The sequence below is a fragment of the Protomyctophum parallelum genome (genome assembly GCF_964188405.1).
Source record: "Protomyctophum parallelum genome assembly, chromosome: 7".
NCBI classification, from domain to species: domain Eukaryota; kingdom Metazoa; phylum Chordata; class Actinopteri; order Myctophiformes; family Myctophidae; genus Protomyctophum; species Protomyctophum parallelum.
The window spans coordinates 22780578-22804434 of NC_139705.1; the positions used below are offsets into that span (position 1 = coordinate 22780578).

The window sequence follows — 23857 nt, forward strand, 5'->3', positions numbered from 1 at the left end:
TCAAACACCCGTGTGGTTTTCTAGACTATATAGGTACCAATGTAGGCATAATTATGTAGCAATTCCCATGCAGTGCATCAGCTTGTGGTGTATTTATTATGGCTGATCTACGTGTCATCATAAAAATATTAATAATAACAATAATAATAACAATACTTGTAATTGTTATTGTGGTTGATGTCGTTGTTGTTGTTGTGGTTATGTTTATTAGATTTCTTTGACATTTGATGTGGGTATGCATTGATACCGCATCATGTGTGGGGCACGCCACGCACACGCGGCCAAGGCTGAGAGAGCCATGCATACAGACATCCATGACCGCCCTGCCCCATACCAGACACCAGATGACGCTCTTGTCTTACTGTCTTGCCCTTTTTTCGCCAAGATCTCTGCATGGTCCTCAACAACCAACAGCTCAAAGTTTACCGGACACGTTTCTCCTATTCATCAATATCCCCATTGAGTATCAAGCCAATTTATGACTGGCCAACATTTGCACGTGATCCTACAAATACCCCATATTTGGGCAGCGCACGTCGAATCAAGGGGAAAAAAAGATACCATAGCCTACCCCACCTATAAATCGTGGATTATTTTTTAGGACAGACAGCTCGGAATTTCCTAAGGGCTACCAAGAAAAGCAATGATCAACAAAACAACGAAACAACCGATAAATAAACTCCAGCCCTCTCTATAAAAAAAGGAACTACAGACAATACTTGAAAATGAGCTCTTATGTCAACAATCCCATTCTCAGGCAAACAAGCGAGACAACTTCTTGTAACACAATGTTTAGTTTTGATAACTGTGGTTCTTTAGCTGGGCGTCAGTCCAGCCACTATGAGGGTGTTAATGTCAGCGGAATATTCACTTCTCCAGTCCCCGCGACCTCTCTGCTCGAACGGGAAGAGATGAAAACTAGCCTGCGTGGCAACACGGATATTCCTCTGCCGTCAGGACCACCGCTAACAATGGTCTCCAGCAGCTCCGTGGACGCAAGTGGGCTCAACTACGGCAGCAATGGGCTGCTGCATGGAACAGGGATTGACAGAGACATGGAGCGGAGCGAAAAATCCAAGCACGGCAACAGCAACACCGAAGAAAACGAAAGGAAAGTCGAGAACACGCAGGCGGTAAAACGACATACGAATTTGAACCAGCACCAAGACAGTGAACAGCGGCCACAGATTTATCCCTGGATGACAAAACTACACATGAGCCACGGTAAAGTTAGCTTATTTTGTTTTCCTAAAAAAGTGCGACTTAAAAGATGCTTGCCGCCTCGCCCCATTCTCTCTTTCGCTGCAACTGTTCTTTTGCCCATTCCCATTTTTTCCTCTTGAGTTTTATAGGCCAAACGCAGGAAATAATAAAAACTCGCGGTCATAAATTTTATGACAAAGGCATCCATTGCTCGTAAACCTGTTCTGTTATGGTGAAGAGGTGATCTGCGCGGAGATTTATGGTTGCATAATTGGATAAGAGAACTAAAATGTGATACAATTATGAAATAATATTCCTATAGATTAATGTTCTAATATTGGTTTCTGTCGAGCTATAGGCTACTCTACATACTTTTTTAGTCAAACTAGCACTAGCCCATATATTACATTCCTGCAGGCTGTGTTTGAGAGGAGGTTTAGCCTTAAATTGAACTCTGGGAAAAACCAATGCCCTGACCCAATCATGAACTTTTCACCTCGAAAAGCTTTTGAATAGGCATGCTGTTATTGAACTGGAACCACTGGTTGCCTACACATGTAGTAAAAAAAATCTCAGTGTTAAACTCAGAGCGTATAGCCTATACACATGGAACCAAATGGGGCTCCATTTGATTCCATTGATAGTACACATGAACACCCAGGATTTTACAGTGAGACATGGCTATAACTTACAGACATGCAGACGTTGTCCCCGTTTTCGAGAAAATACTTAAGTTTTGCCTCCTCGTGAGCCAACATGTATATGACTCTCTGTGAATATTAAGTTCAGCAAACTTGGGCCTGTTCACTCCTCGCTTAGCATGTCAGTACTCGAACAAACCAAGGAAGGAATCCTGTTATAATCACAAGCAAAACCAGTGCCTTCATTTTTCTCACCATTTTTTGGGTACCATAAATGTATATATATTTTTATACATGTGTTTTCTTTCTTCACGCGGAATGCGCATGCAGTCTCAGGCCCAGAGTTTTAGTAGCCATAAAGGCCAACTCATTATCATTTCTTTGCCCTGTTTATCTCCTTGCATTTTCATTATGCATTATTATAACAACATATCACGCATTAATTGATAATACACTGTTTCATATTTTTTTGGTGAGTGAGACTGCAAGCTAACCGATTTTAATACCACTCCAGAATCGGACGGTAAACGGTCAAGAACCAGTTACACCCGCTACCAGACTCTGGAGTTGGAGAAAGAATTCCACTTCAACCGGTACCTCAGTCGCCGCAGGCGCATAGAGATCGCCCATACCCTCTGCCTAAACGAGAGGCAGATCAAAATCTGGTTCCAGAACAGACGCATGAAGTGGAAGAAGGACTCAAAGATCAAAGTGAAGGAATAAGCGCATGCATGTACCGAACGGTGGTGCACCATATCCCACACTGTGTGCACGGAGCGTTGCCTGACCTCCGGATGAACTGTTAGGAGCAATGACATCATGACACGGCGCTACGTGCTTCATCACCAATTATGTGTCAGTTGCTGCAGTTTGGGATCTAATGTATTGAATATCACTCAGTTTGATCAATCGGTTTACATTTCTAAATTAATTTGCTGCCCATGTGATGATAACCTTACTTTACTGCATGTAGGGTACCAGGGGCCATGGGTTGAGGGGAGTTTGGGTCCAACATGCTGCAACTCTTTGTTAGCTTATTGCAGTGCATGGAAGGGCTAATATACAGTACACATGCCTCTAATATTATGTGCTGTCAGATTAGGACAAGACGACAGGCTGACTGATAACCCCTTGTCATTTGATGGAGCTGTTGTAAAACAAATCAAATCAAAACATTAATATTTCTCCAAGCCTAATGGTCCCAAAATCATGTGGTGGTGAGTTGTCCTATAGGCAACAGTTCGTTTTCCACTTGTAAAACAATGTTTTTGTTTTGTTTTTTAATCTAATGTGTTGCAGTCCATATACAAGTTGGTTAGTCACGTTGCAATGTATATATTGTGAGAGAGTTTCTTTTTATTGGTGGTCATATTATGAAATCATCTCCAATGCCAATGTGAATCTAAATTACAATGTATTGTTCGACAATTGTATGTGCATTTTATTGTTGTAATGTACAAATGGAGGAGCCACTATACTTCGCCTTGATGGGGCTTGTATACTGTGCCTGAGTTACACGAGGCCTATAGATAAATTGAACAGCACATTTGTTGATTGTAATCAATAAAATTTGACAAGTTAAATTATTTTCCAGTGTTTATGTGTACCCATTTACATTTTATTTAATTTTACACTATAGACACTACATTTGCTAATTATTCGGCAGCAAATTCATGACATCATATCACAGCGCATGGGTTATATGCGGTCTAATTACTTACTAATATACCGTTTTATACCTAAAACACGATGCGTGCTTGCTGATGAGTTTATTGTTTATTGTCGTCGGTTTTTTGGTGTTTATATATTGCTGACTGTATCAATGCAATGAATGAGTAATCTCTGTTATCATCGTGTCATCAAGGCTACGTTAAATCTGGCGCAGGCAAGGCCAACTCCATTCATGCGGCTTGTCGAAAATTTACGGCATTTTTCTTGACTGACAAACACACATTAAAGTTTAAGGCCCTAATAAAACTTTATTGCCCCGTCTCCACCACCACGCCACCACAGACACACTTCGTTTCCTGTTTTGTTAGGGTAGGAAAGACCATAAGCCTGTGATAACATTCTCCCCACAACACAACACTGATGCAAAACTTTGGTTTCCTGTGGCCGTGGCGCGGACTGACGACGCGCCAGTCATCACAGCCAGGCCAACGGCCATATGGCAACTTCATGACATTTCTCTGATCTCTGACGCTGCCTGCGAGCTATATTGTAATTAAAGTAACAGTCATTAGGCCTATACAAACTCGGTGCTATTTGTAGTGTAGCCTATGTTTGCAGAGCATGCAGCCCTTGTATAGCCTTGTTAGCAGCACTTGAAGAGAATAAAAATCAACTCACCTCTCAAACTAATAGCTTAGACCCTCCATGACAGTTAGAGAACTGGCTGCTATATACCGCAGAGTGCACTTTCTCTGCGCACTGTTAGGCCTAACCTTACGGGGACAATGTATAGAAACCCGTTTTTGTATGTCTTTCTTTTAGCGTATTTTAAAGTTTACAAGGTTACTTATGTCAATTGCCTCAAGCAGGGCCTGTGAATGGTGCATAGGAAGCACGTGGTGTCATTTAAGTGGGTTTTATGGCCTGGAAGAGCTGACAAACCTTCGATATATACACATCATATATAATCTTAACTGTCCGGAATCGCAGCTGCCGGCATCCCCTTATCTGAGGAAGAAAGGGCTTTGTGGCAGTGAGGGTGCAGTACCTTTCTCCGGACTCAGTGTGGGTTAGTCGAGTGGTCCGGGCCGCAACGTGTATAGGGGCATCGGAGCTGTAAGCAGTAAGTGCTATTTTAACTTTACCCAATAGCTTAGGCCACAGACCTCAAACGGTTCCGTTATTTTACGCTTTTATATATTGTCATGTAAAAATAGTTGTTTCCGTTTTGTCTTCAGAGTCACACGATTTTGATCAGCATGCAAGGCTATCAAATTAAATGCACCTAATGATTGCGTGTTTATGCAATTGTATAGGCCTGCCGATTTTTGTATTGCAGCTATTATTAACATGGAAGAATCTTTCATCTAAAATAACAAATAAAACAATACTATAGCTAATACTATTTGGGGTCAATTAAATCAACAACAAGCATGCAAAAATATATATCCGCAGATGTTTATATGTTTATGCATGCATTGCAGCTTGATAAGCTAATTTATTTCGTTCGTTATAGATTAGACAACACCATGTTCATTAAACATTTTGACAACGCCTGAGAGACCGGAGTCCAAGTGTTGCAACAGTTTGTTTTGCATGCATGGCTATGGTCCATTCTGTAGAAAGAAAGCCTTTGCTAAAAAGGATTGTGTGGAAAATCAAAATTCAACGGCAGCTTTAGCAAAACTCATTTGGCATTTGTCTCACACACACACACACACACACACACACACACACACACACACACACACACACACACACACACACACACACACACACACACACACACACACACCTGTGTAAAGTGTTGAGTGAGAACTCATGGCCCATTTCTTTTGGAGTACAACAGACAGTATAGTATAGGAAGGGGATGAGTTAGTTTGATTTCAGTATAGCTGGAATTGACATTGAAATAGTGTGTTGCCTCAATCTATGTATTGCTGTGCTGTGCTGTGCAATATATGGTTGCAGAAGGGTTGGAAAATATTTGCACTTTCAAAAGTTCAATTTCACATTTCTATTGACAGTGCCTATAACTTTTAAACGTTTTTTTTTACTTTGATAAAAGTTTGTATTGGGTGATGAGAGAAGTGGCCATGGCTATAGGCCTAGGCTATATGAATTCCATTTATTTTATGTACTGCATGGGAGAATTACACATTCAACCCCAATCCACCCAGAAAACTACTTCAAATGCTGAAATAATGTTACATTTTCTTGTTGACATGAGACACGACCGCTTATGCATATTTTCCTTGTATGTTATTCCATGTAATGCATTGTTCCAATAGATATTGAATTCTCAACCACCCTTACTGTCCTTGCTTGATGATTGTTGACCTGACAAGAGGACATAGATATTACAGAATTGATCAATTCAAAGACTGATGGGGCTATATGCATTTTATAAGCTCAATAGTTTTCTGTTGCTCTATAGGGGGGGCTGCTCATTTAATAGCCTATATGTCTCGGAAAGCAATTGAGCTTACAAATGCCATCTTTTCTTAATCAATGCATGAAGCTGCAAATGGCATGCAGTCGCATATACATCTTTGGTTCAATGTGGCTTAATTGATATAGAACAAGTGGTATACCAGGGTTGCAGGTTCTGTTCCCATGATACTTAACAGACAGCCATATGGAAAATATTAGGTACCTTAAATTGCTTATCAGCTGTCACTCTGATTTATACTAAGATGTGTGCTAGTATACTCAGTAAATAGGAGATATACAAGCTCACAATGCAACACTTTCATGACACTTTGTGAGCTTGTAGATCTGCTATTTACTTATAGGCTAGTAAGGCTACAACACTGGCTGATGCACTCAGGATGCATGCAGGCCAAGAGTTCACTTAGAATAGGATGATTTTCAGGTGTGGGGTGTGATAAACTATACACTTCCAATAGGGGGCACTGTGTAACACGCTCCTGTGAGGGGAATACCCCCATGGGGCAATGTGTTTTCTGCCTGGGTTTGTGTTCTTTGGATCAGACTCATTTAGTTCCTTTGGCATGCATGCTCATATATATAGGTATGGATGCAGGATCAAAAGTCTCCCTATATGAGAAGATGACATAGTTAAAGAAACATGATAGTATTAACGTGTAATGTGAGGTCAGGATAATATGATATAGGCTATAGCTTTTATGTAATGCAGATATTTATGTGGTTTGTTCTGGCACTCGCATTTTGTGATGGAAGTTGAATATTGTTTATTGTTTCTTTATTAGCCCTAATACATCTGCTTTTTGCGGGGATACATTTCAGTGAATATGTATTGTTGTTTCACTTAAGTCATCCAACTTTCTAGCGCCATTGTATAGTTCTCTGCTGTTCAATTATTTTGTTTGACCTGTGGAAGTGACATCGTCATTATTCAATCAACAGAGGTCATTTCCGGGTGAGCACACACTTCCCTTTGTGTGACAGGGTGTCCGAATATGAAGCTTAAAATCCTATTGCATAATGTCGTGTATAGTCTTTATTTTTATTTTTAAGACTAACTCGAATTAATTAATTCCCAATGTTAGGAGGACAAAGTCGCAATTTCACTCATTATTATCATTCCAGAGTGCTGAGGTCCATGGGATTTCTATTCATAGAACGTTCGCCCAAGGAAATACCAAATGCTTGTAAATTTAGTTTTTAACTGTCTAAAAATGACCCGTCCTAAATTCCTCTCCTCAGTCCCAGTTCTGCAGGAGCCCACACTTGTCACACCTTTTTCTAGGGCGCTTCAATCCCTTCAATTAGGCTAGATAACACTAGGGGAGATCAGAGGCAAGGGGAGAGGACAGGGGATCATTAGGGTGAAATAATGACGCAATGCCCCCAAAATAGTTATTTTCCATTTGAACATACCGTCGAAGTTTTAAATGAAATGATTTATAATGAAATCACGTATTGATTTTCGCCATTTGAGCATGTCTTCATTTTCTTTTCAGACATTAGGGAGCGTAGGCTGGCTATAGCCTATACTCAAAAAAATTAAGACAATTGTTGAACTAAATAAATGAACCGTTTATATGTTCAGAAAGACTAGCTTACTGCATTGTTTCTGCAAATAATTATGGCATATTAATGTACTATATTCGTTCTAATAGAATATAACATCAACATCGAATTATACTTTCCAAGACTTTGTAGATTAAATTATTTTGGAATTAAATTTAAAGTCCTCACCTCGGTATTTCGCATGCATTTGGATTTTTAGAATGGCTGGGCTGAGAGAAGACCTATTTTTAACTTATATATTTGAGACACTCTTGATCTAATTTCGTCTTTCCCCTCTATTTTTCAGGAAAAAAATCATCGGGGCAAAATGAGTGCGATCTGGGACTCATCAGTAAGTGTGCTGTCCGACGCCAACATATTAACTCTCCCGTGCACCACACAACACCTGCATTTAGAGGGAATCATTAAGTGTTTGATTAGGGGCTATAGGCATACAAACATCTGGCTTAGGTGACAACGTGGCTATTGATGCCTCATCTTTGCAGCACATTTCGTTAGTCGTTCCAGTTTATTCACATGCATCACAGTTCAGTCTCAAGGTCATTTTTCGCCTCAGTGGAAGAGCATGCATAATATTCTAATCGGACGTTGCATGGTGAACTTCAATAGATTTTAGATGCTGCTGTATATAGGCTGCAATGCACCATCCTTTGAAGAACGGCAGGTAAAATAGGCTACCACGTGTTAATTTATCCATTTGTAACCCTTTAAGTGCACACGTGTAACCAAATGGAGTGGACCCATTTGGTTACATTTGTACAAGTCTCGAGGCTAAATTGACTTGCCAACTCAACCCAATAACCTGCGTTAAGTATAGGCCTACTATCGATCACCCATGGTTCCGTATGAAGACTGCATGCTTTGGTGGTGGAGGATTCGAACTTCAACCACTCTTGTGGTCTTGCTTTGCATTCAAACCTTTTACTTTCGATCCTTACCATTTTTCAGAGTGAAGGCGTAAAGGCTGTTCAATGCATTTTATATAAAGGCTTATTCTAAACATTTCAACCGGATACTCTAGTCTATACTGCTGTAAAACTCTATTATAAGCCAAATTGTTTGGTTCCAAATTAGGAACTATGGACCGCCATGCCAGGTCAGACCCACAACAGCATGTGGGTTTTCTCCTGATTTATTTTGTTTGCATTTGTACATATGTGAACACGGTTGTATAGCTGTTATAGTTTGCAAGGAAAGGGAAAAGCTTAACTATTCCTCAAATGAACAAATGAAACATCAAATTAGTCCGCCCGAGGGCCTCATTTTTTGCACTTCTACATTATAACTAGTTATTGAACTAGGTGCAGGGATCTGAAAGCCATTTGTGGGGAGAAAGAATTCATTGCTGTTTCCCCATCAATAATGCTTGGCAGTGAACTATTGGAAGCAGTCAAACGCGAGGGGTGAAACGCGGGTCAGGCTGTCTAACTAATATTAAAATGCGTCCGCGCCAGAGCACGCATGGCGGGGCGCGAGGGGAGTTTGGGGGGGGCGTGCATGCATGCGTGCCGTGCATGTATGCATGCGGCTCTTTCATACTGTTGTTGGGTTGAATTAAAGAAAAGAAGGGAGAGGAAAAATCGAGCATATATATTTAGAGAATGTAGAAAATTTAAATGAACATATACACCATGAAATCCCGAGTGTTTATTTAACTCGTCGGTGTATACAAACCATCTAATAGGTTACACGTGGAGTTATAGATGGATACAATTCCATTCCATAGCCTATAGTATTATTTTATTTGTCTTGCATCTTCGTTAGCCCCCCTAAAAATTGATCTAGCTCTCAATCAAGAAAAAAATCGGTTGAAGTCACACGCAGAACAAGAACATGCATGCTAAATATGAATATAATGTTTTATTTTCTCTTTTGTATAAGGCGTTCGAAATTCCCACGTGCATTTTGCACCATAATCAATTCCATTGATTCACCATTTGAGCATGTTTGCTGTTTTTAATAACATTGAATCAGGTCACATGTCTGATATTACATTTTTCACCCGGGCTTTTCTCATTAGCTGCTAAGGATGGCAGGCAGAAAGGTTACCGAGCGGTCAGTATGGTAATAGAAGGCACAAGAAATCGTTGGGAACAATGGAAACTTATTTTTCATCTGTGCTGTCACGCCGTCCTTTTGTATTCTCTGTGTTTGTGACTGAATATTCATATATATATATAGAGCCACCTCAAACTCAAAGGCAGGGGTTGAATCTGGAGAAAGACTGAAAGAGCCCCCTTATCCTTTACTCAACGCAGTCTCGTGCGTGCGCGTGTGTGTGTGTGCGTGTGTGCGCGTGCGTGTACGTGTGTGTGCGCGTGCATAGCCTGCTACCATTTTTTTTAAACCTCCAGATAGTCATGTGAGTATAAAAAAAAAGTAGCATTACCTGTTCTGTAGACTATAGCATTTTTTTTCTTGGAAGCCTGCATGACATGATGAGACTATATATAGCATAAGGCGCTGTGTTTGCTGTTTATTTTATGACTTTGTTGTTTCTGTACACAAACACATGCTTTATTATGGCGTCCTTATATAAGCACGTCCGACCGAGAGATCATCTTCTTCCTCCTTGCAGGTCCGAACGCTAAACACATTAGTTGTCTATATGTACCCTGTAGAACCGAATTTGTGTAGTACAAATAATCGCAAATACGTCTCTACAGGAATACATGGGCGACTGAAATTCCTCGCCTGCCAACGGACCCCTCTCTCTCCGAGTCCTCTCCTCTCCCACCTCCTCATATAGCTGCTCGCCTTCCCCTGATATACTGCATATTGCCATTGCATAGCCTGCGTCGGTGTCGTGCGTATATAGCTTATGTCTAAAGCACTTGCGGTGTGCAATAACATTGTCGCAAAGTGCAGAGTATTCATGGATTCTATAGTTAGGCCTATAGTCTGTCTGCGATGCCGTCTGTGTGTGTGGCTACTATGTGTGTCAGACCCTGTAAAACACGCAGGACCGTAGAGGTCGTTTAAAAGTGACTGATTTACGGTTTTTATTGCTCTATAAAACGCCTCTAACATCCTTGCCAGGGGTAATAGAAATGTCATGCGCGTTCTGTACACACAGGAAAAGACATAGAAGTATACCGTTTCCCGTCGTTTTCACCGTATTATGTAATTATTATGGCTGTGGAAATGGAGACCTCGGTGCTAGAATTTCGTAGCATGATGACCGATAAGATTGCCATAGTGGCTCCTTATCTGACTATTGGAAAGAAGTAGTGACCATTTCATACCTGGCTCTATAGGCTGCATTATTATTATTATTATTATTATTATTATTATTATTATTATTATTATTATTATTATTATTATTATTATTATTATTGTGCTATATTTCATTATTATTACACTGTATTATTAGCCTACACTGTAACATCTTCTGTCATTTATTAACTCTAGTGAGAGGTACTTTTTGCCACACTGCAATACACTGCAGTTAACACTGGGGATTTAATTTTACTGTGTAGAATTGTTGTTATTGCTGCTGCTGCTGCTGCTGCTGTTTTGATTGTCGTTTGATGAATTTCACAGTGCACCAAACTGTTAAAGACCGCATGCAGATGCTGATGAGCATTTAGCTGCATGCTTTTATGTTGAACTTTGAACACAAGATAGGTCAGATTACAGTGTGTGGTTGACGTGATATCCTCTTACTAAATAATCCAATCAAGCTCTTGCACTCTCCAGAAAACACCCAGGAAAACAAATAATCCTTCTAATGGGAAGTGGTCACTGGTTCAGCATGAGTTACACATAACCATTAACGGGCTGTTCTTCTCATTCAACCCATGTACACTTTGACCATTTAACTAAGTTACGCTCTCTGGGTTACAAATGGACAAATGAACACAGGATTTTACTGTGCAGCTTCCTTCACCTGCAGTCTGGGGATAGTTATAGTAGGCTATAGAGTACAGAGTACAGTGGTCTGGGGATAGTTATAGTATAGGCTATAGAGAGTATACAGTGGTCTGGGGATAGTTATAGTAGGCCACTGGTGCCCACACTTTTTTGTCTTGAGAGCCACTTACAAAATGACCAGTTCAACAAGATGGTGGCAGCGGTGGCCGAGCGGATTGCGGAGCGGTCTTGATACTGGAAGGTCGCCAGTTCGAATCAGCGGTCCGACTTTAAAACTACCACCGTTGAAGTGCCCTTGGACAAGGCATTGAACCACTACCATGAAATGCTCCATGATCAGGGCCTGGCTGTAAACAAGTATCTGATGCTTAGTCCAGTGTCCCTGGGTAAACTTGATTTACCAGAAAGCATTTCTTCTTCTCTCTTCTTCGATCTATTGACCAAACTAATTATAATCCCTTTGCTAAATTTTTGTTTAAATAAGTTACATAAGACAAATTTTGAATGGGAAATAGAATGGGTAGGATTTCTTGTATGCAACTTTGTAATGCTATACTGACGTTTGTGTGCAACCCTGCTACTGACGTTTGTGTGCAACCCTGCTACTGACGTTTGTGTGCAACCCTCTTGAAAACAAAGTATTGCAATATTTATGATTATATATATTTTAGGGACATGTCGTGTGGTCTACCAGCACAGCCTATATGTGATCTACTGGTAGATCACAATTTACTTTTAGGGCACCCATGTAGTAGGCTATAGAGTACAGAGTACAGTGGTCCTCAAACATTTTTGTCTCAGGTCACCCCTGTAGGCCTAAATAACTTATACATTGTCACTTTATAGCACCTTATGGTATATGTAAGTATTTCATGAGGAAAACCTGAGAAGAATATCAGTTTCCATTAGGACAGATTGAAAATAATTGTTATACTTGGCATGTAAGCACTTGAACCCCACCATCCCTATTCTGGGGGGGACCATTCACCAAACATTACAGATCTACAAGCTCACGACGCATCATGCAGAACGTGACGCGTCGTCAACAACCTTGTTTATCTGTTATATTTGGTGAAGAGACTTGGTGTACTGTAGACTGAAAAAATTAATAATAATAATATAATAAAAACAACGCACCAAGTAAAGTAAAGTGCAAGTGATCAATTTCAAATATTATCAAAGTATTCTGAAGCACCGCTGGCCATCAAGGTATCTGATATATAACATACGTATAGTATAGTATAGTATAGTATAGTATAGTATAGTATAGTATAGTATAGTATAGTATAGTATAGTATAGTATAGTATAGTATTCTGAAGCACCACTGGCCATCAAGGTATCTGATAGCAGAAGGTATTGAGATGAAGTGTCGTTGATGAAGACATCTGATAAACATAATAAAACCTATGGAAACCTAGCCTGTGTACGCAGTAACTTTTGTGACTTAAACTCAGAGTGTAAATATATATATAGGCATACGTATATGATTTCAATTAACACAGAGGGTTTTGTACCAATCTCATGGGATTTATTTGGGGAAACGCCTATACCTGAATGTAACGTTACTTTGGGTATACTTGAAAATGATCTGGGGCTATAGCAAAGCGTGGTCCAGAGAGAGAGAGAGAGAGAGAGAGAGAGAGAGAGAGAGAAGAGGGGGGGGGGGGGGGGGGTGCAGACATGGCCAGTAGCACTCATTTTTGTCAATGGAAGTGAAAGACTGTGCTGTTAAGAGAGAGCTACAGTGGTTTCAATTTAACAATGGTTGGTTATATGCAAGCCTCCAGTGAAGCATATATGTGAAGCAGTAAAGTCTGGTCTATTTAATTAGGTTTATAAAGCATATCACTGCTGGACAATGTTCTGTTGTTTAACTGCCAACTTCTGTGATGGAAACTTCTAGGTTTTTACTACTGTGTGGTCCTTGATATGATAATGGCAATATACTAATACCTTATATATATTTTTTTCTTTCTTTTTTATACATTTGCCAAAGCAATTGTCAAAACATATGATATATGATTCACAAGCATCACTATAGAGCGTCACAGTCCCGCCACCTTTCATGACGACGCAATGGGCCCAGGAAATAATTCCCAATGCATTTTCCCTATTCACCTTTTTCCTGGGCTGTGTGTGCTCCTTTTCCTGTCCATTGGTCATCTGACCAGTTTCATTGGATTTCATTGGATCAAATCGACAGGAAGCGGAACACACACAGCCTAGGAAAAAGGTGAATAGACATTTAAAAAAGTATTTATTTAAAGACTTGTCATGATTTGAGTTGACTTTGTACGAGGCTTGACAAATCACGACAATAAACACAATGTTTTGGGCCAAACAAAGAATTAAAAAGTAGAAAGAAACGGCAGGTTACAACACTTTTTTTGTTGTTTTTCTTCTTTGTAATTATTTGTTTGGTCCAAAATATTGTGTTTGTTGTCATGATTTGTCACGACTCGAGTTGGCTTCGTACAACGCTTAAAAGGTCTTTAAATAAGTACTTGTCTATGTCTATGCATGGGAAAAATGCATTGGGATTCATTTCCTGGGCCTGGCGTCGTCATGAAAGTGGTGGGACTGCGACGCTCTATTGTGTGACATGATAATGGCCACACACATTCACATTCGCTTCACATTATATTTCACAGTACTTTTTAATAAAGCCAGTCAAGTTGAGACATCACATTTTAAATATAGTCCAGATGATGACATCACATGCAGTCTACTTTTTACTAATGTCCGCTTAAATTGTGACATCACAGTAACATTTTTAATAGTCCAGCTGATGACAGTACCTTTTCCTAATGTCCGCTTAAGTGACATCACAGTACATTTTTCACAAATTTGCATGTCATCCTTGCGCAGGGGCCATGCTAATCAGTACATTTTCCAATAGTCCAGCTGATGACACACCCAGTCTCCAGACACGTTTTAAAATTCAGTTCAGTTTCAGACATACGTCTCACAGGCATAATGTTGCATTCACACAGGCAGACTCAAACATACAGTCTACCATTCATTGTCAATAGAAGCCAGAAACATGGCGATGCAAAGACGCATTGATGCATGTAAATTAGTTAGAAGCCAGCGACATGAAGCCAGCGACATGAAGATATAAAGATGTATCCGACGTTTGTAGCTTCTGCAAAAGCTACAAAGACACAAGTTGAAGCTGAGCTGGGTTCAACTTCCAGATGGAAAGCTGCAAAGCAAAGCTGTAGCTGCAACAGATATACAAAGCGATAAAGCGACAAATATCCTGTGATCTTTGCATCTGCCTCTTGTGAACGCAGCATAAGACGTATAGCTATTGCAGCAGCTACAAACGTCGGATGCATCATGCCACTGCATGGCTTCTTTTGACAATTAATGGTAGACTATCTTGGCATCGGCCTGTGTGAACGCATGCATGCAGCATTATGCTATATTGCATTATGTTATATTGCATTTAAAAATCACACCTGTGTGAAGTGAGGGGCACTCTTATAATCTCATTCTGGCCAATTTGTGTCCTCACTTTTGTCTTCAATGTTTGTGTTTACACAAACCCTCAAAGTTGGACATATAGGAGGGGCTAGCGCCCCTCAAAAACATCCTGTGATGTCATAAGCTGCACTGAATTTAAAAAATCACACCCGTGTGAAATGAGGGGCGCTCTTGTTATCAAATTATATTATCATTTAACCATGATACAATGTTTAAAAAACAACAACAATATTTTATTATAAACATAATTACATTAGGCCTATATAAATTATATTTAATGTTTCCCTTCAATTCATGGCGTTAATTGTTTTGATGTTTAATTTACGTCATATCTAGTGGAATTATCAGCTCTGTTATCACCATACATCATCATGGATCATCTCATACTGGCCATTGGCCAATCAGAATGCCTGATGCTTATGATTGGTTATAGCTGATTTGCTATATGACCATCAATGGCGTTTAATGTTTTAATGTCATATTTAGCGGAATTCTGACGTCATTTCTCTGTTCATCGTCAATGGCAAAACTTGATACGGGTGATGACAAGATTTAGCAGACATTTGACCGGAATTCTCTTAACGTGGTCAATGGCAAATCTTGAGACGTGTGGGGTCAAAAGCTGTTAGCGCCCCTTAAAAATCACACCCGTGTGAAATGAGGGAGGCTCTTGTCATACAGTATACAGCAATATGTTGTAAATTTGACATTGCTACATAAGATACATAAGGTGGTCCCTTATTGGTCAAGCCGATTTGCTCGTTTACATATGACGTAAGTTTTTCCTTCAATGTCAATGGCGTTTAATGTTTTGATGTTTAATTTACGTAATATTTAGCGGAATTATCAGCTCTTATCATCATACATCATCATGGATCATATCATACTGGCCAATCAGAATGCCTGTTGCCTGCATGTGATTGATTAGCTAATTTGCTCATTTACATATGACGTAAATTTTCCCTTAATTCAATGTCAATGGCGTTTAATGTTTTGATGTTTAATTTATGTCATATTTAGCAGAATTCTGACGTCATTTCTCTGTTCATTGTCAATGGCAAATATTGGGACGTGTGGGGACAAAAGCTGTTTATAGAAGGGACTAGCGCCCCTTAAAAATCACACTTGTGTGAAGTGAGGGGCGCTCTTATCACCATACATCACATTCCGTGCTCAACCAATCAAATCATGTGCTACTGTGCTACAAACACAAGCATGGCGCATAGTTACACACAAACACACAAATGTGTGCATAGGAGGGGCTAGTGCCACTCAAAGGCATAGGCCTACTGCAATGTCTTAAAGGGTAAGACCACTTTTTTTGAGGTTTGGGTTGTGTAGTTACTTTGCCATGATGCAACTCCAAATGTGGACAAGAAATAAAAAAATACTGCTCCAGTGATTAGAAATTGATAATTCAAAATATGCTCCTCATTGACTTACATTGTAGCTAAAACAGCTCTCAAAGTCACTCTTTTGGTACGTAAACAAACACAAACAAAGTTGATTCAGACAATATAGAGCATCACCAAAACTCATGTGGTTTTATTTTTTCATAAAAATGTTAGATTCCTGTTGATTTTACTATTTGAAGATCTGGATCCGGATCCACGGATCCAGTCCGGGTTTTCTTCCCAATAAAATGGACAAATCAACAGGAAGATAACATTTTTATGAAAAAATAAAACCACATGAGTTTTGGTGATGCTCTATAATATATTGTCTGAATCAACATTGTTTGTGTTTGTTTACGTACTAAAAGAGTGACTTTGAGAGCTGTTTTAGCTACAATGTAAGTCAATGAGGAGCATATTTTGAATTATCAATTTCTAATCACTGGAGCAGTTATGTTTTATTTCTTGTCCACATTTGGAGTTGCATCATGGCAAAGTAACTACACAACCCAAACCTCAAAAAAAGTGGTCTTACCCTTTAAGCTGCAGCTACACTTGTAACTTGTCCAGCGTGTGACATCATCACAGTATTTGTTCCAAAGCTGTACTGATTTGTGACATCATAGTACTGGGATGTGACATCACATTAACATGCAGTCTTTGCTGATTCTGTCTCCATCAGAGCAGTCTTTCAGCTGAATATCCCTTTAGAACACATTAGTGGAAAATTGGTGGCATTCAACACCATCATTTGGATTGTAATTATTAGGCCTACTTATAAGATGTATATCTTATAACTTGTATAACTCTGTCTTGTCTATACTTTACTCTGTTGATCTAACAGCAATGCTGTTTTTTGTTGTGTAAAACTAGGTATGTGGTTTAATAGCCACTGAGAAAGTGGTCACTTATTCAACATCAGCTACTCTTTTACAACCAGGTTGTTTTAACTTGAACTATAGAGGGAGAAGATAGACCACATTATATATTTGTATTAATCATCCCTTCATTGGCTACCAGATTATTTTTTTAATCAAATCTAAGATTTGTATTATTAAATATTAATAAATTAAATGGACTAGCCTCAAGCTGCCAGCCTATATTCCCCCCTTAGCCCTGCAAAAAAGACACACAAATGGACCTTTAATTTAAAAGTTGACTCATGGATTTGTATGTCCCATGTTCATCATTGACATTGAGGACTTTATACTGTACTTATGTACAGAGGTATACTGTCAGGTCATCAGAGCTCTGCTCTCAGTTCCAAAGTTTAGATTAGCAACTATAGTTGCTAATATATCACATATAGGTGACCAGGGATTTGCCACTGTGGTATACCAAAGTTGTGGAATGACCTACAGAGTAAATTAACAGTGAGATTTTTACTGTGTACAATCCATATTTAAACAGGTATATCTTTTAAACTTCAGCTAAAACCCACACCTTTTTAAAACTATAGTTTTATATTGATATGCATTCTATTTCACTTCATCTTATGTATGCAAACCTTTTATTTCATTGTTATTATTTCATTGTTTGTCTAACAAACACTTAGTCTAACACTTAGTATTAAAAAAGCCTCGCAGAGGAAATTAATTCTAAATAGGGAAAGGCTTTTCTATTGAAGAAACACTGTTTAATTAAGAAGCTGCTTTTTGCCTATACTTACCCCCAACCCCATTCATAGTATAGCATAATGAACGAGAAATAAAATTGTAAGTTATTATAACAAGATGCAGGAGTTATCTCCGGTTCCTCAAAGCATATAGGCTACGCTATACACCACTCAAAATAAAATGTTATTCATACAGACCATTTGGTTAATTCAACTTTTTAAAGCAATATTAATGGGGCTGTGTCATAGCACTAATATAGAGGAGTGCTATTCCTGATTAGTATAGGTTACCTTTTTGTTTGCTATACTAGTCATAATGATTAGTATCCTGTTGTATCTTATCCTTGGTGAAACACCTATTGTCCCCCTTGAATAATTGAGATCAGTGGATTTTGCCTGCTTTATTATTTCCTTAGTCAGCAACTAGCTACTAGTTTTGTCCCCTAGATCAATTACCTTGGTAACACAACCAGAGAAAGGGGGAGAGGGACTGTGTGTGACTGTGTGTGTGTGTGTGTGTGTGTGTGTGTGTGTGTGTGTGTGTGTGTGTGTGTGTGTTGGGAGGGGGGGGGGAGTTGGGGAGAGAGAGAGAGAGAGAGAGAGAGAGAGAGGGAGAGAGAGATTTGTGCCCACAATGGCGACTGTAGGTATGCTTAATACCTCTGGTTCCTTATCCGGGAACTACCTCTTACTCTGCTATTGGGCCATGGGGTCACGTGGTAAAAGTAACTTTACAGGGCTGCTCGCAAGTAGGAGGGCTTTATGGAGCAGAAAAACGACAAAGCTAGAAAAATTATTTTCCACTCCAGAAATTAATGATCATGAGCTCGTATTTGATGGAGTCTAACTACATTGATCCGAAATTTCCTCCATGCGAGGAATATTCGCAAAATAGCTACATCCCAGAGCATAGTCCAGAATATTACAGCCGCGCAAGGGACTCTGGCTACCAGCATCACCAGCAGGAGTTATATCCTCCGCGGGCGAGCTACCAAGACCGCCCGTATAACTGTGCAAGCATCCCTGAACCTGACACGCCAAGGGGACATGGACTACCCCATTCTGCCGCGCACCTGCTTGCAGGGAAGGGGCAGCCCGCCTCATGTGAGACCCCACAGTTATCCATGTCCCCCGCTACTCCACCAGCCGCAACCTCCGCCTGCAACCAGGCTACGCCGGAGCACCCAAACAGCTCAGCCTCCTCCAAGCAGCCCGTGGTGTACCCATGGATGAAGAAAATTCACGTCAGCTCTGGTAGGCAACTTGTGTGTTTATGTTCCCTGCACTCCTGCTCTTCTCGCTCCTCTCTCCCTTTCCCTCCCTTTATCAGCCCCTCTGACTCCCATCTCGTTGCCAGCCCCTGCTCCGATAGCGGGGAAGCCTTTGAAATGGCACAATTGAGGCGGATTTACGACTCGGCATTGGTAATTACACCCACCATAAATTTTATAGCCGAGGTATACTCAGGGCAGCCGTATCACCATGTGGCTTCTGCTGTTATGTATTGCGCGATGGAGAGAGAGGGGGAGATGAATAAGAAAAAAAAGATTGAGCTTTGTAATCTTGCATTAATAATTTAGCACATAGTTGGATGTGAGTGTCCTCTCATTACGCTGAGAAGTTCTTAACTCCCCATTTAAATTTCTCAAACAGCTAAACATTCATATCCAATAAATCTTTCAGCCCATATCTCAGTTGAGGCCATTCTTGTTTACACCTCCTTTCCTCCCTTTCTGTCTCCCTTTCTTTCCACTTCTCCCCTTTTCCAGTGTCTGGTTACAATGGGACGGAACCCAAGCGGTCTAGGACAGCATACACTCGACAGCAGGTCTTAGAATTGGAGAAGGAATTCCACTATAACCGATATTTAACTCGACGGAGACGCATCGAGATTGCCCATACCCTGGTTCTCTCCGAGCGACAGATTAAAATCTGGTTTCAAAACCGCAGGATGAAATGGAAAAAAGATCACAGGCTGCCGAACACCAAAGTGAGATCGTCTTCCTCCTCCTCCGGTTCCAACACAAGCTCAGCAGCCGGCGCTGTTGCCGCTGCCTCGGCCACTAGTGCTGGGGCTACACCCGACGAACTTTCCGGAGCACAGCTTGGCGAGGATATTACCAGGTTATAAAACCACGTCAAGATTGGGTATAGGAAGAAAAAAAAGGACTGGTTATTTATAGAACAATTATATATTTTGTTTTCGTAGGTTGTGCGGTTTCCTTTAAGTCCAAAGTTATATAAAATGCATGTTATTATATAGCATGGATTACTGCGAATACCGATGAATTATTTTTACGTGACAACAGGGTTTAATTTATTTGAAGCAGAATTAAAATGATGTTTTTTATGAAAAATGTTTTGAATGAAGGAGAAAAAAAATGTACATTTTATCAAAATGTTATTGTGGGCCATTCTTTTGCCCATGTTGCCCAAGGTGAAATGCACAATCTATTTATTTCAAACAACACTGGAAGAAAATCATTATTATTATAGTTATTTTTGGTAAAAAGCTGAAAACCACACCATTGATCTTGAACTTGTATGTTTAGGATGAAAAAAACAATGTGTGAATTACCTCGTGTACTTCAAAAACAGGGTTTTGATTTACAATTTAGTTTAGTGGTGTTGATGTTGTGTTCTAGACCGTTAAAAGCAGATTATTGTGAAATGCAATAAACGGAGTTTAGTGTACTTGTGATAATCATATTGGTCAATAAAACAGTGAGTGTCTCCTATAGTTTTACATAACGTTTTTGGTTGAACTTCATTCATGGCCAGCTGAGGTATATATATTGTTTTGGCTATGGAGTGATAACGCCTTATAGAGAAGTGTACAGTTCCATTGTGTGAGTATTTATATATATTTGAACCATTTTCATCAAGGAAAACACAAGTCACTGTGTCTACAGCCATGATTGTGTTGATGGAATAACTGCTGCTCAACCTTTCATATTTATTTACCAGTGTAGAGACATTTGACCGGCATAAACACAGATAGTCCTATATGTATTTGTGTGTTTAGCCTTGCACTCAAAATGGACTCCGATTATTTCTGGAAACGGAAAATTGCAAATGGAATGGTTTTGTGCTGTGCATATATTATATATACGTGCAACCTCATCTGTCTGAAGGGCATTCAATTAACCATAAAAGACAAGCCATTGAGGCCCATGTAGACTGCACTGCATCTGTGTGACATGCAGTGCCACGAATCCCAGCCGGCTTTTCATTCTCATTTACTGACTTATGGAAAAATAAAAGCTGCATGCCGAATTTTGAACCCTTTTACAAATATGTGTTAGAAATTAAACGATAAATTGTTGTCAAAAAATATTCTTATTCATTTTGTAACCTAAGTAGTTTGCCCTGCTTTTATAGACCATGACACCATTATGCGACTGGAGTTTTCAAATGTAAAAGAAAAAAATAAAATAAAGTCGTGTATAAGAGATAGTATTGAATAGAATGCGTCATGTGGTCTTGCATGGTTTCACATCAGTGATGGTGAATGATGTAGCAGACGGATGTTATGAAACAGGCCTTGTAAATAGGAAAGATGGCCGTCATGTTTACTTGTGTCGTATTGTGTGTTCACCATTTGTGCCTTTTTGCGTGTTCATTTTACTCTGTGAGTGTGCAAATGGTACCAAATGGACCCTTTATGAGTCCATTTGGTTCCATTTGCACACAGAGTTAAATTAACATTATGGATTTTTTACTGTTCTGTGTGTTGCATTGTAGCCTACTATAGGCTACTATTGCCAAATACAGTTTGTCTTACAGTGCAGCTGACGACAAAACTGTCAAACTGAATACAAATTTAAAAAACGGCGCTATAAGCCTCTCACTCTATACGTCATCTGGCAAGTGGACCAACACACTGTTAAAGTCTTTACGACTTTATAGACATGGTACTAGTATAGGCAGCATATTATTATTATGCTGTTTAAGCCTATGTAACAATTTGACAGAAACCCAAACTATATTCCCTTAAAGGGATGGTTTGCCATGCATTATTTTCTCACGCCGATACATTCATTTTTTAAACACGCAAACGTTTTTTTTGTTGTTGAACTGAATGCTTGGGTTGGAGCATAACTTGAGCACGAAGACCCGCAATGAATGTGATAGATTATTGAAATTGTGACTTGAATGGACATTATAAAATGCCTTGCTTGGTGGGGGGCAGGGGAGCACAAAGGAGAGAGGTATTCCAGATCATTAATCTTGCGCCACAGAGTATTGTGATATATGCTTGCAATATAATTCTAATGACAACAAACAATTTTGATGCGCGCAAATATTATGTATACCATGCAGGCAAACGCCTGACAGCGGTTTCGAAATCTGTGAGTTTAAATGGACTAGCTATTTTGCTAAAACTTTAAGCAGCATTTTCCTTTTTGTTTATATGGACGTGCCTCTGGAGTGGCGTTCGAGAGAATGGGGCTCAGACGGGGCGCTGAAAAATGAATTCAGAAGCCTTTATGTTGCCGGACAGATTAGAGAAATTAATGTGCACGCCTCGGTCGCAGCATCCCTCCAATCTCTTTCTAGGCCCTGTCGCCTCCATGTCGCGAGGCTGAAAAGGTACTTTATTGAAGTTTGGGGCGAACAGCGAGAAGGCCGAGTTCACCTCGAGGACACGTTTTCTGTCCCATTAGGCTTATTTTAGTCTGGATGGCCGACCTTTCCTACCCTGTGACCCGACGGGCTCTCATGTGCGTGTACCTTCTGTGTGTAACCCTCGTTGCTCCCCCTTGGCCTCCGCTTTCTTTGTGGGTTTTGCCGCTGTGCGCCCGTAGAGAGGCCTAGTGTGGAAGAGCATCTCTGAATGTGTTGCTCCCATTGTTACCCTTCGTATTGTGACCCGAGAGAGAGAGAGAGAGAGAGAGAGAGAGAGAGAGAGAGAGAGAGCGGCGATCTCTTGTACGGACTGTCCCCTTCTCAAGCGCGCCCTTAGTCCTTGTAGGACATCCTATACAAATCTGCAGGACTTCCAAAATAGGGTGATTGTGGTGGTAACGCGAGAGCTAATGCTATCTCCTGTAATGAGAGACAGACAGAATCCTGAGAGAGTTACTTTAACTTCAAGAGTATACAAATGTAACCAAATGCACAATTTGGTTACATTTGTATATGCCTATACTCTTAGGATTTTACTGTAGCACAATCTACTTTTTTTCCCTTTTTTTTTGCCCCTCAGATGTAGTGCTTTCAAAACATATAGGCTTATAAGCAGAATGTTCCGAATAGGCTATTCTGAAACCGTGCAGCTTTAATTTAAAGTTCACTTAAGTTGAACTTTTCATGCAGTCACTGCTCAGTGGATGGATGTTATAGGCATTGGAATCTAAACCACGTGAGCCGAAAGTATATAGCCTTGTGTACTTTTCAATTTCCTGTCAAATAGGCTATATATTACATCAAATTAATCTTGATGGGAAGAAACGAACTTATGTAACATCTGCTTTGAATAATGATACCACTAACATTAAAAAATATATAGCAAACCCCATGCAGGGATAAAATTCGTAAAACCCCTAAAATGAGTTCAGGCAGGGCTTATATGTCTTTCTTGACTCTATAAGAAAAAGGTCTCAGACCAGATCAGCACATCCTTTCCTGCACGAGTCCTGCACGTGTCCCTGTCTAGAAAGGCCGGAAAGTTTGAACCCTGCATGGCTTACATGTCTGACCATGTTATCTCTCCCCAGAAACACACATTCTGCACTTAGTGCACTTAACGCCTTAACTCGACGCCTCCGTAACAATGCTGTGTGTAGTGTGTGTAGTGTGTGTGTGTGTGTGTGTGTGTGTGTGATTGAATATTGATTGAAAATTGATTGATTGCATACTCTATTAACAGTTTGTAAATACAGTGGTGCCATACGTATATACAATGTAACTGTTAGTCAACATCATAATTGACTCATTATGACCTGCCCAA

The 23857-nt window shown here is 39.9% G+C and overlaps 3 protein-coding genes across 3 annotated transcripts in view; all 3 read left to right on the forward strand.

The window, feature by feature from the left end:
* LOC310861704 (homeobox protein Hox-C10a-like) overlaps positions 1 to 23857 on the forward strand; it is a 69180-nt gene that overhangs the window by 36247 nt on the left and 9076 nt on the right. Inside the window, exon 3 of the mRNA XM_083769282.1 lies at positions 7819 to 7863. The gene's annotated coding sequence lies outside the window, so the exon portion shown is untranslated. The remainder of the gene's footprint in view (positions 1 to 7818; positions 7864 to 23857) is intronic.
* Positions 775 to 3376, forward strand: hoxc5a (homeobox C5a). The gene is made up of 2 exons (XM_083769296.1): positions 775 to 1224; positions 2359 to 3376. Exons 1-2 carry the CDS (start codon positions 789 to 791, stop codon positions 2565 to 2567), a joined length of 645 nt encoding a protein of 214 aa, XP_083625422.1. The 5' UTR covers positions 775 to 788; the 3' UTR covers positions 2568 to 3376.
* Positions 18720 to 20885, forward strand: hoxc4a (homeobox C4a; the record flags this gene model as incomplete). The annotated part of the gene is made up of 2 exons (XM_083769291.1): positions 18720 to 19158; positions 19674 to 20885. The coding sequence occupies 2 exons, from the start codon at positions 18720 to 18722 to the stop codon at positions 20033 to 20035; spliced, it is 801 nt and encodes a 266-aa protein (XP_083625417.1). The 3' UTR covers positions 20036 to 20885.

Coding starts and splice junctions, on each gene's coding strand:
- hoxc5a (XM_083769296.1), top strand. CDS start 789: ATGTTTAGTTTTGATAACTGTGGTTCTTTAGCTGGGCGTCAGTCCAGC. Junction 1,225..2,358: donor AAAACTACACATGAGCCACG/GTAAAGTTAGCT, acceptor ATACCACTCCAG/AATCGGACGGTAAACGGTCA.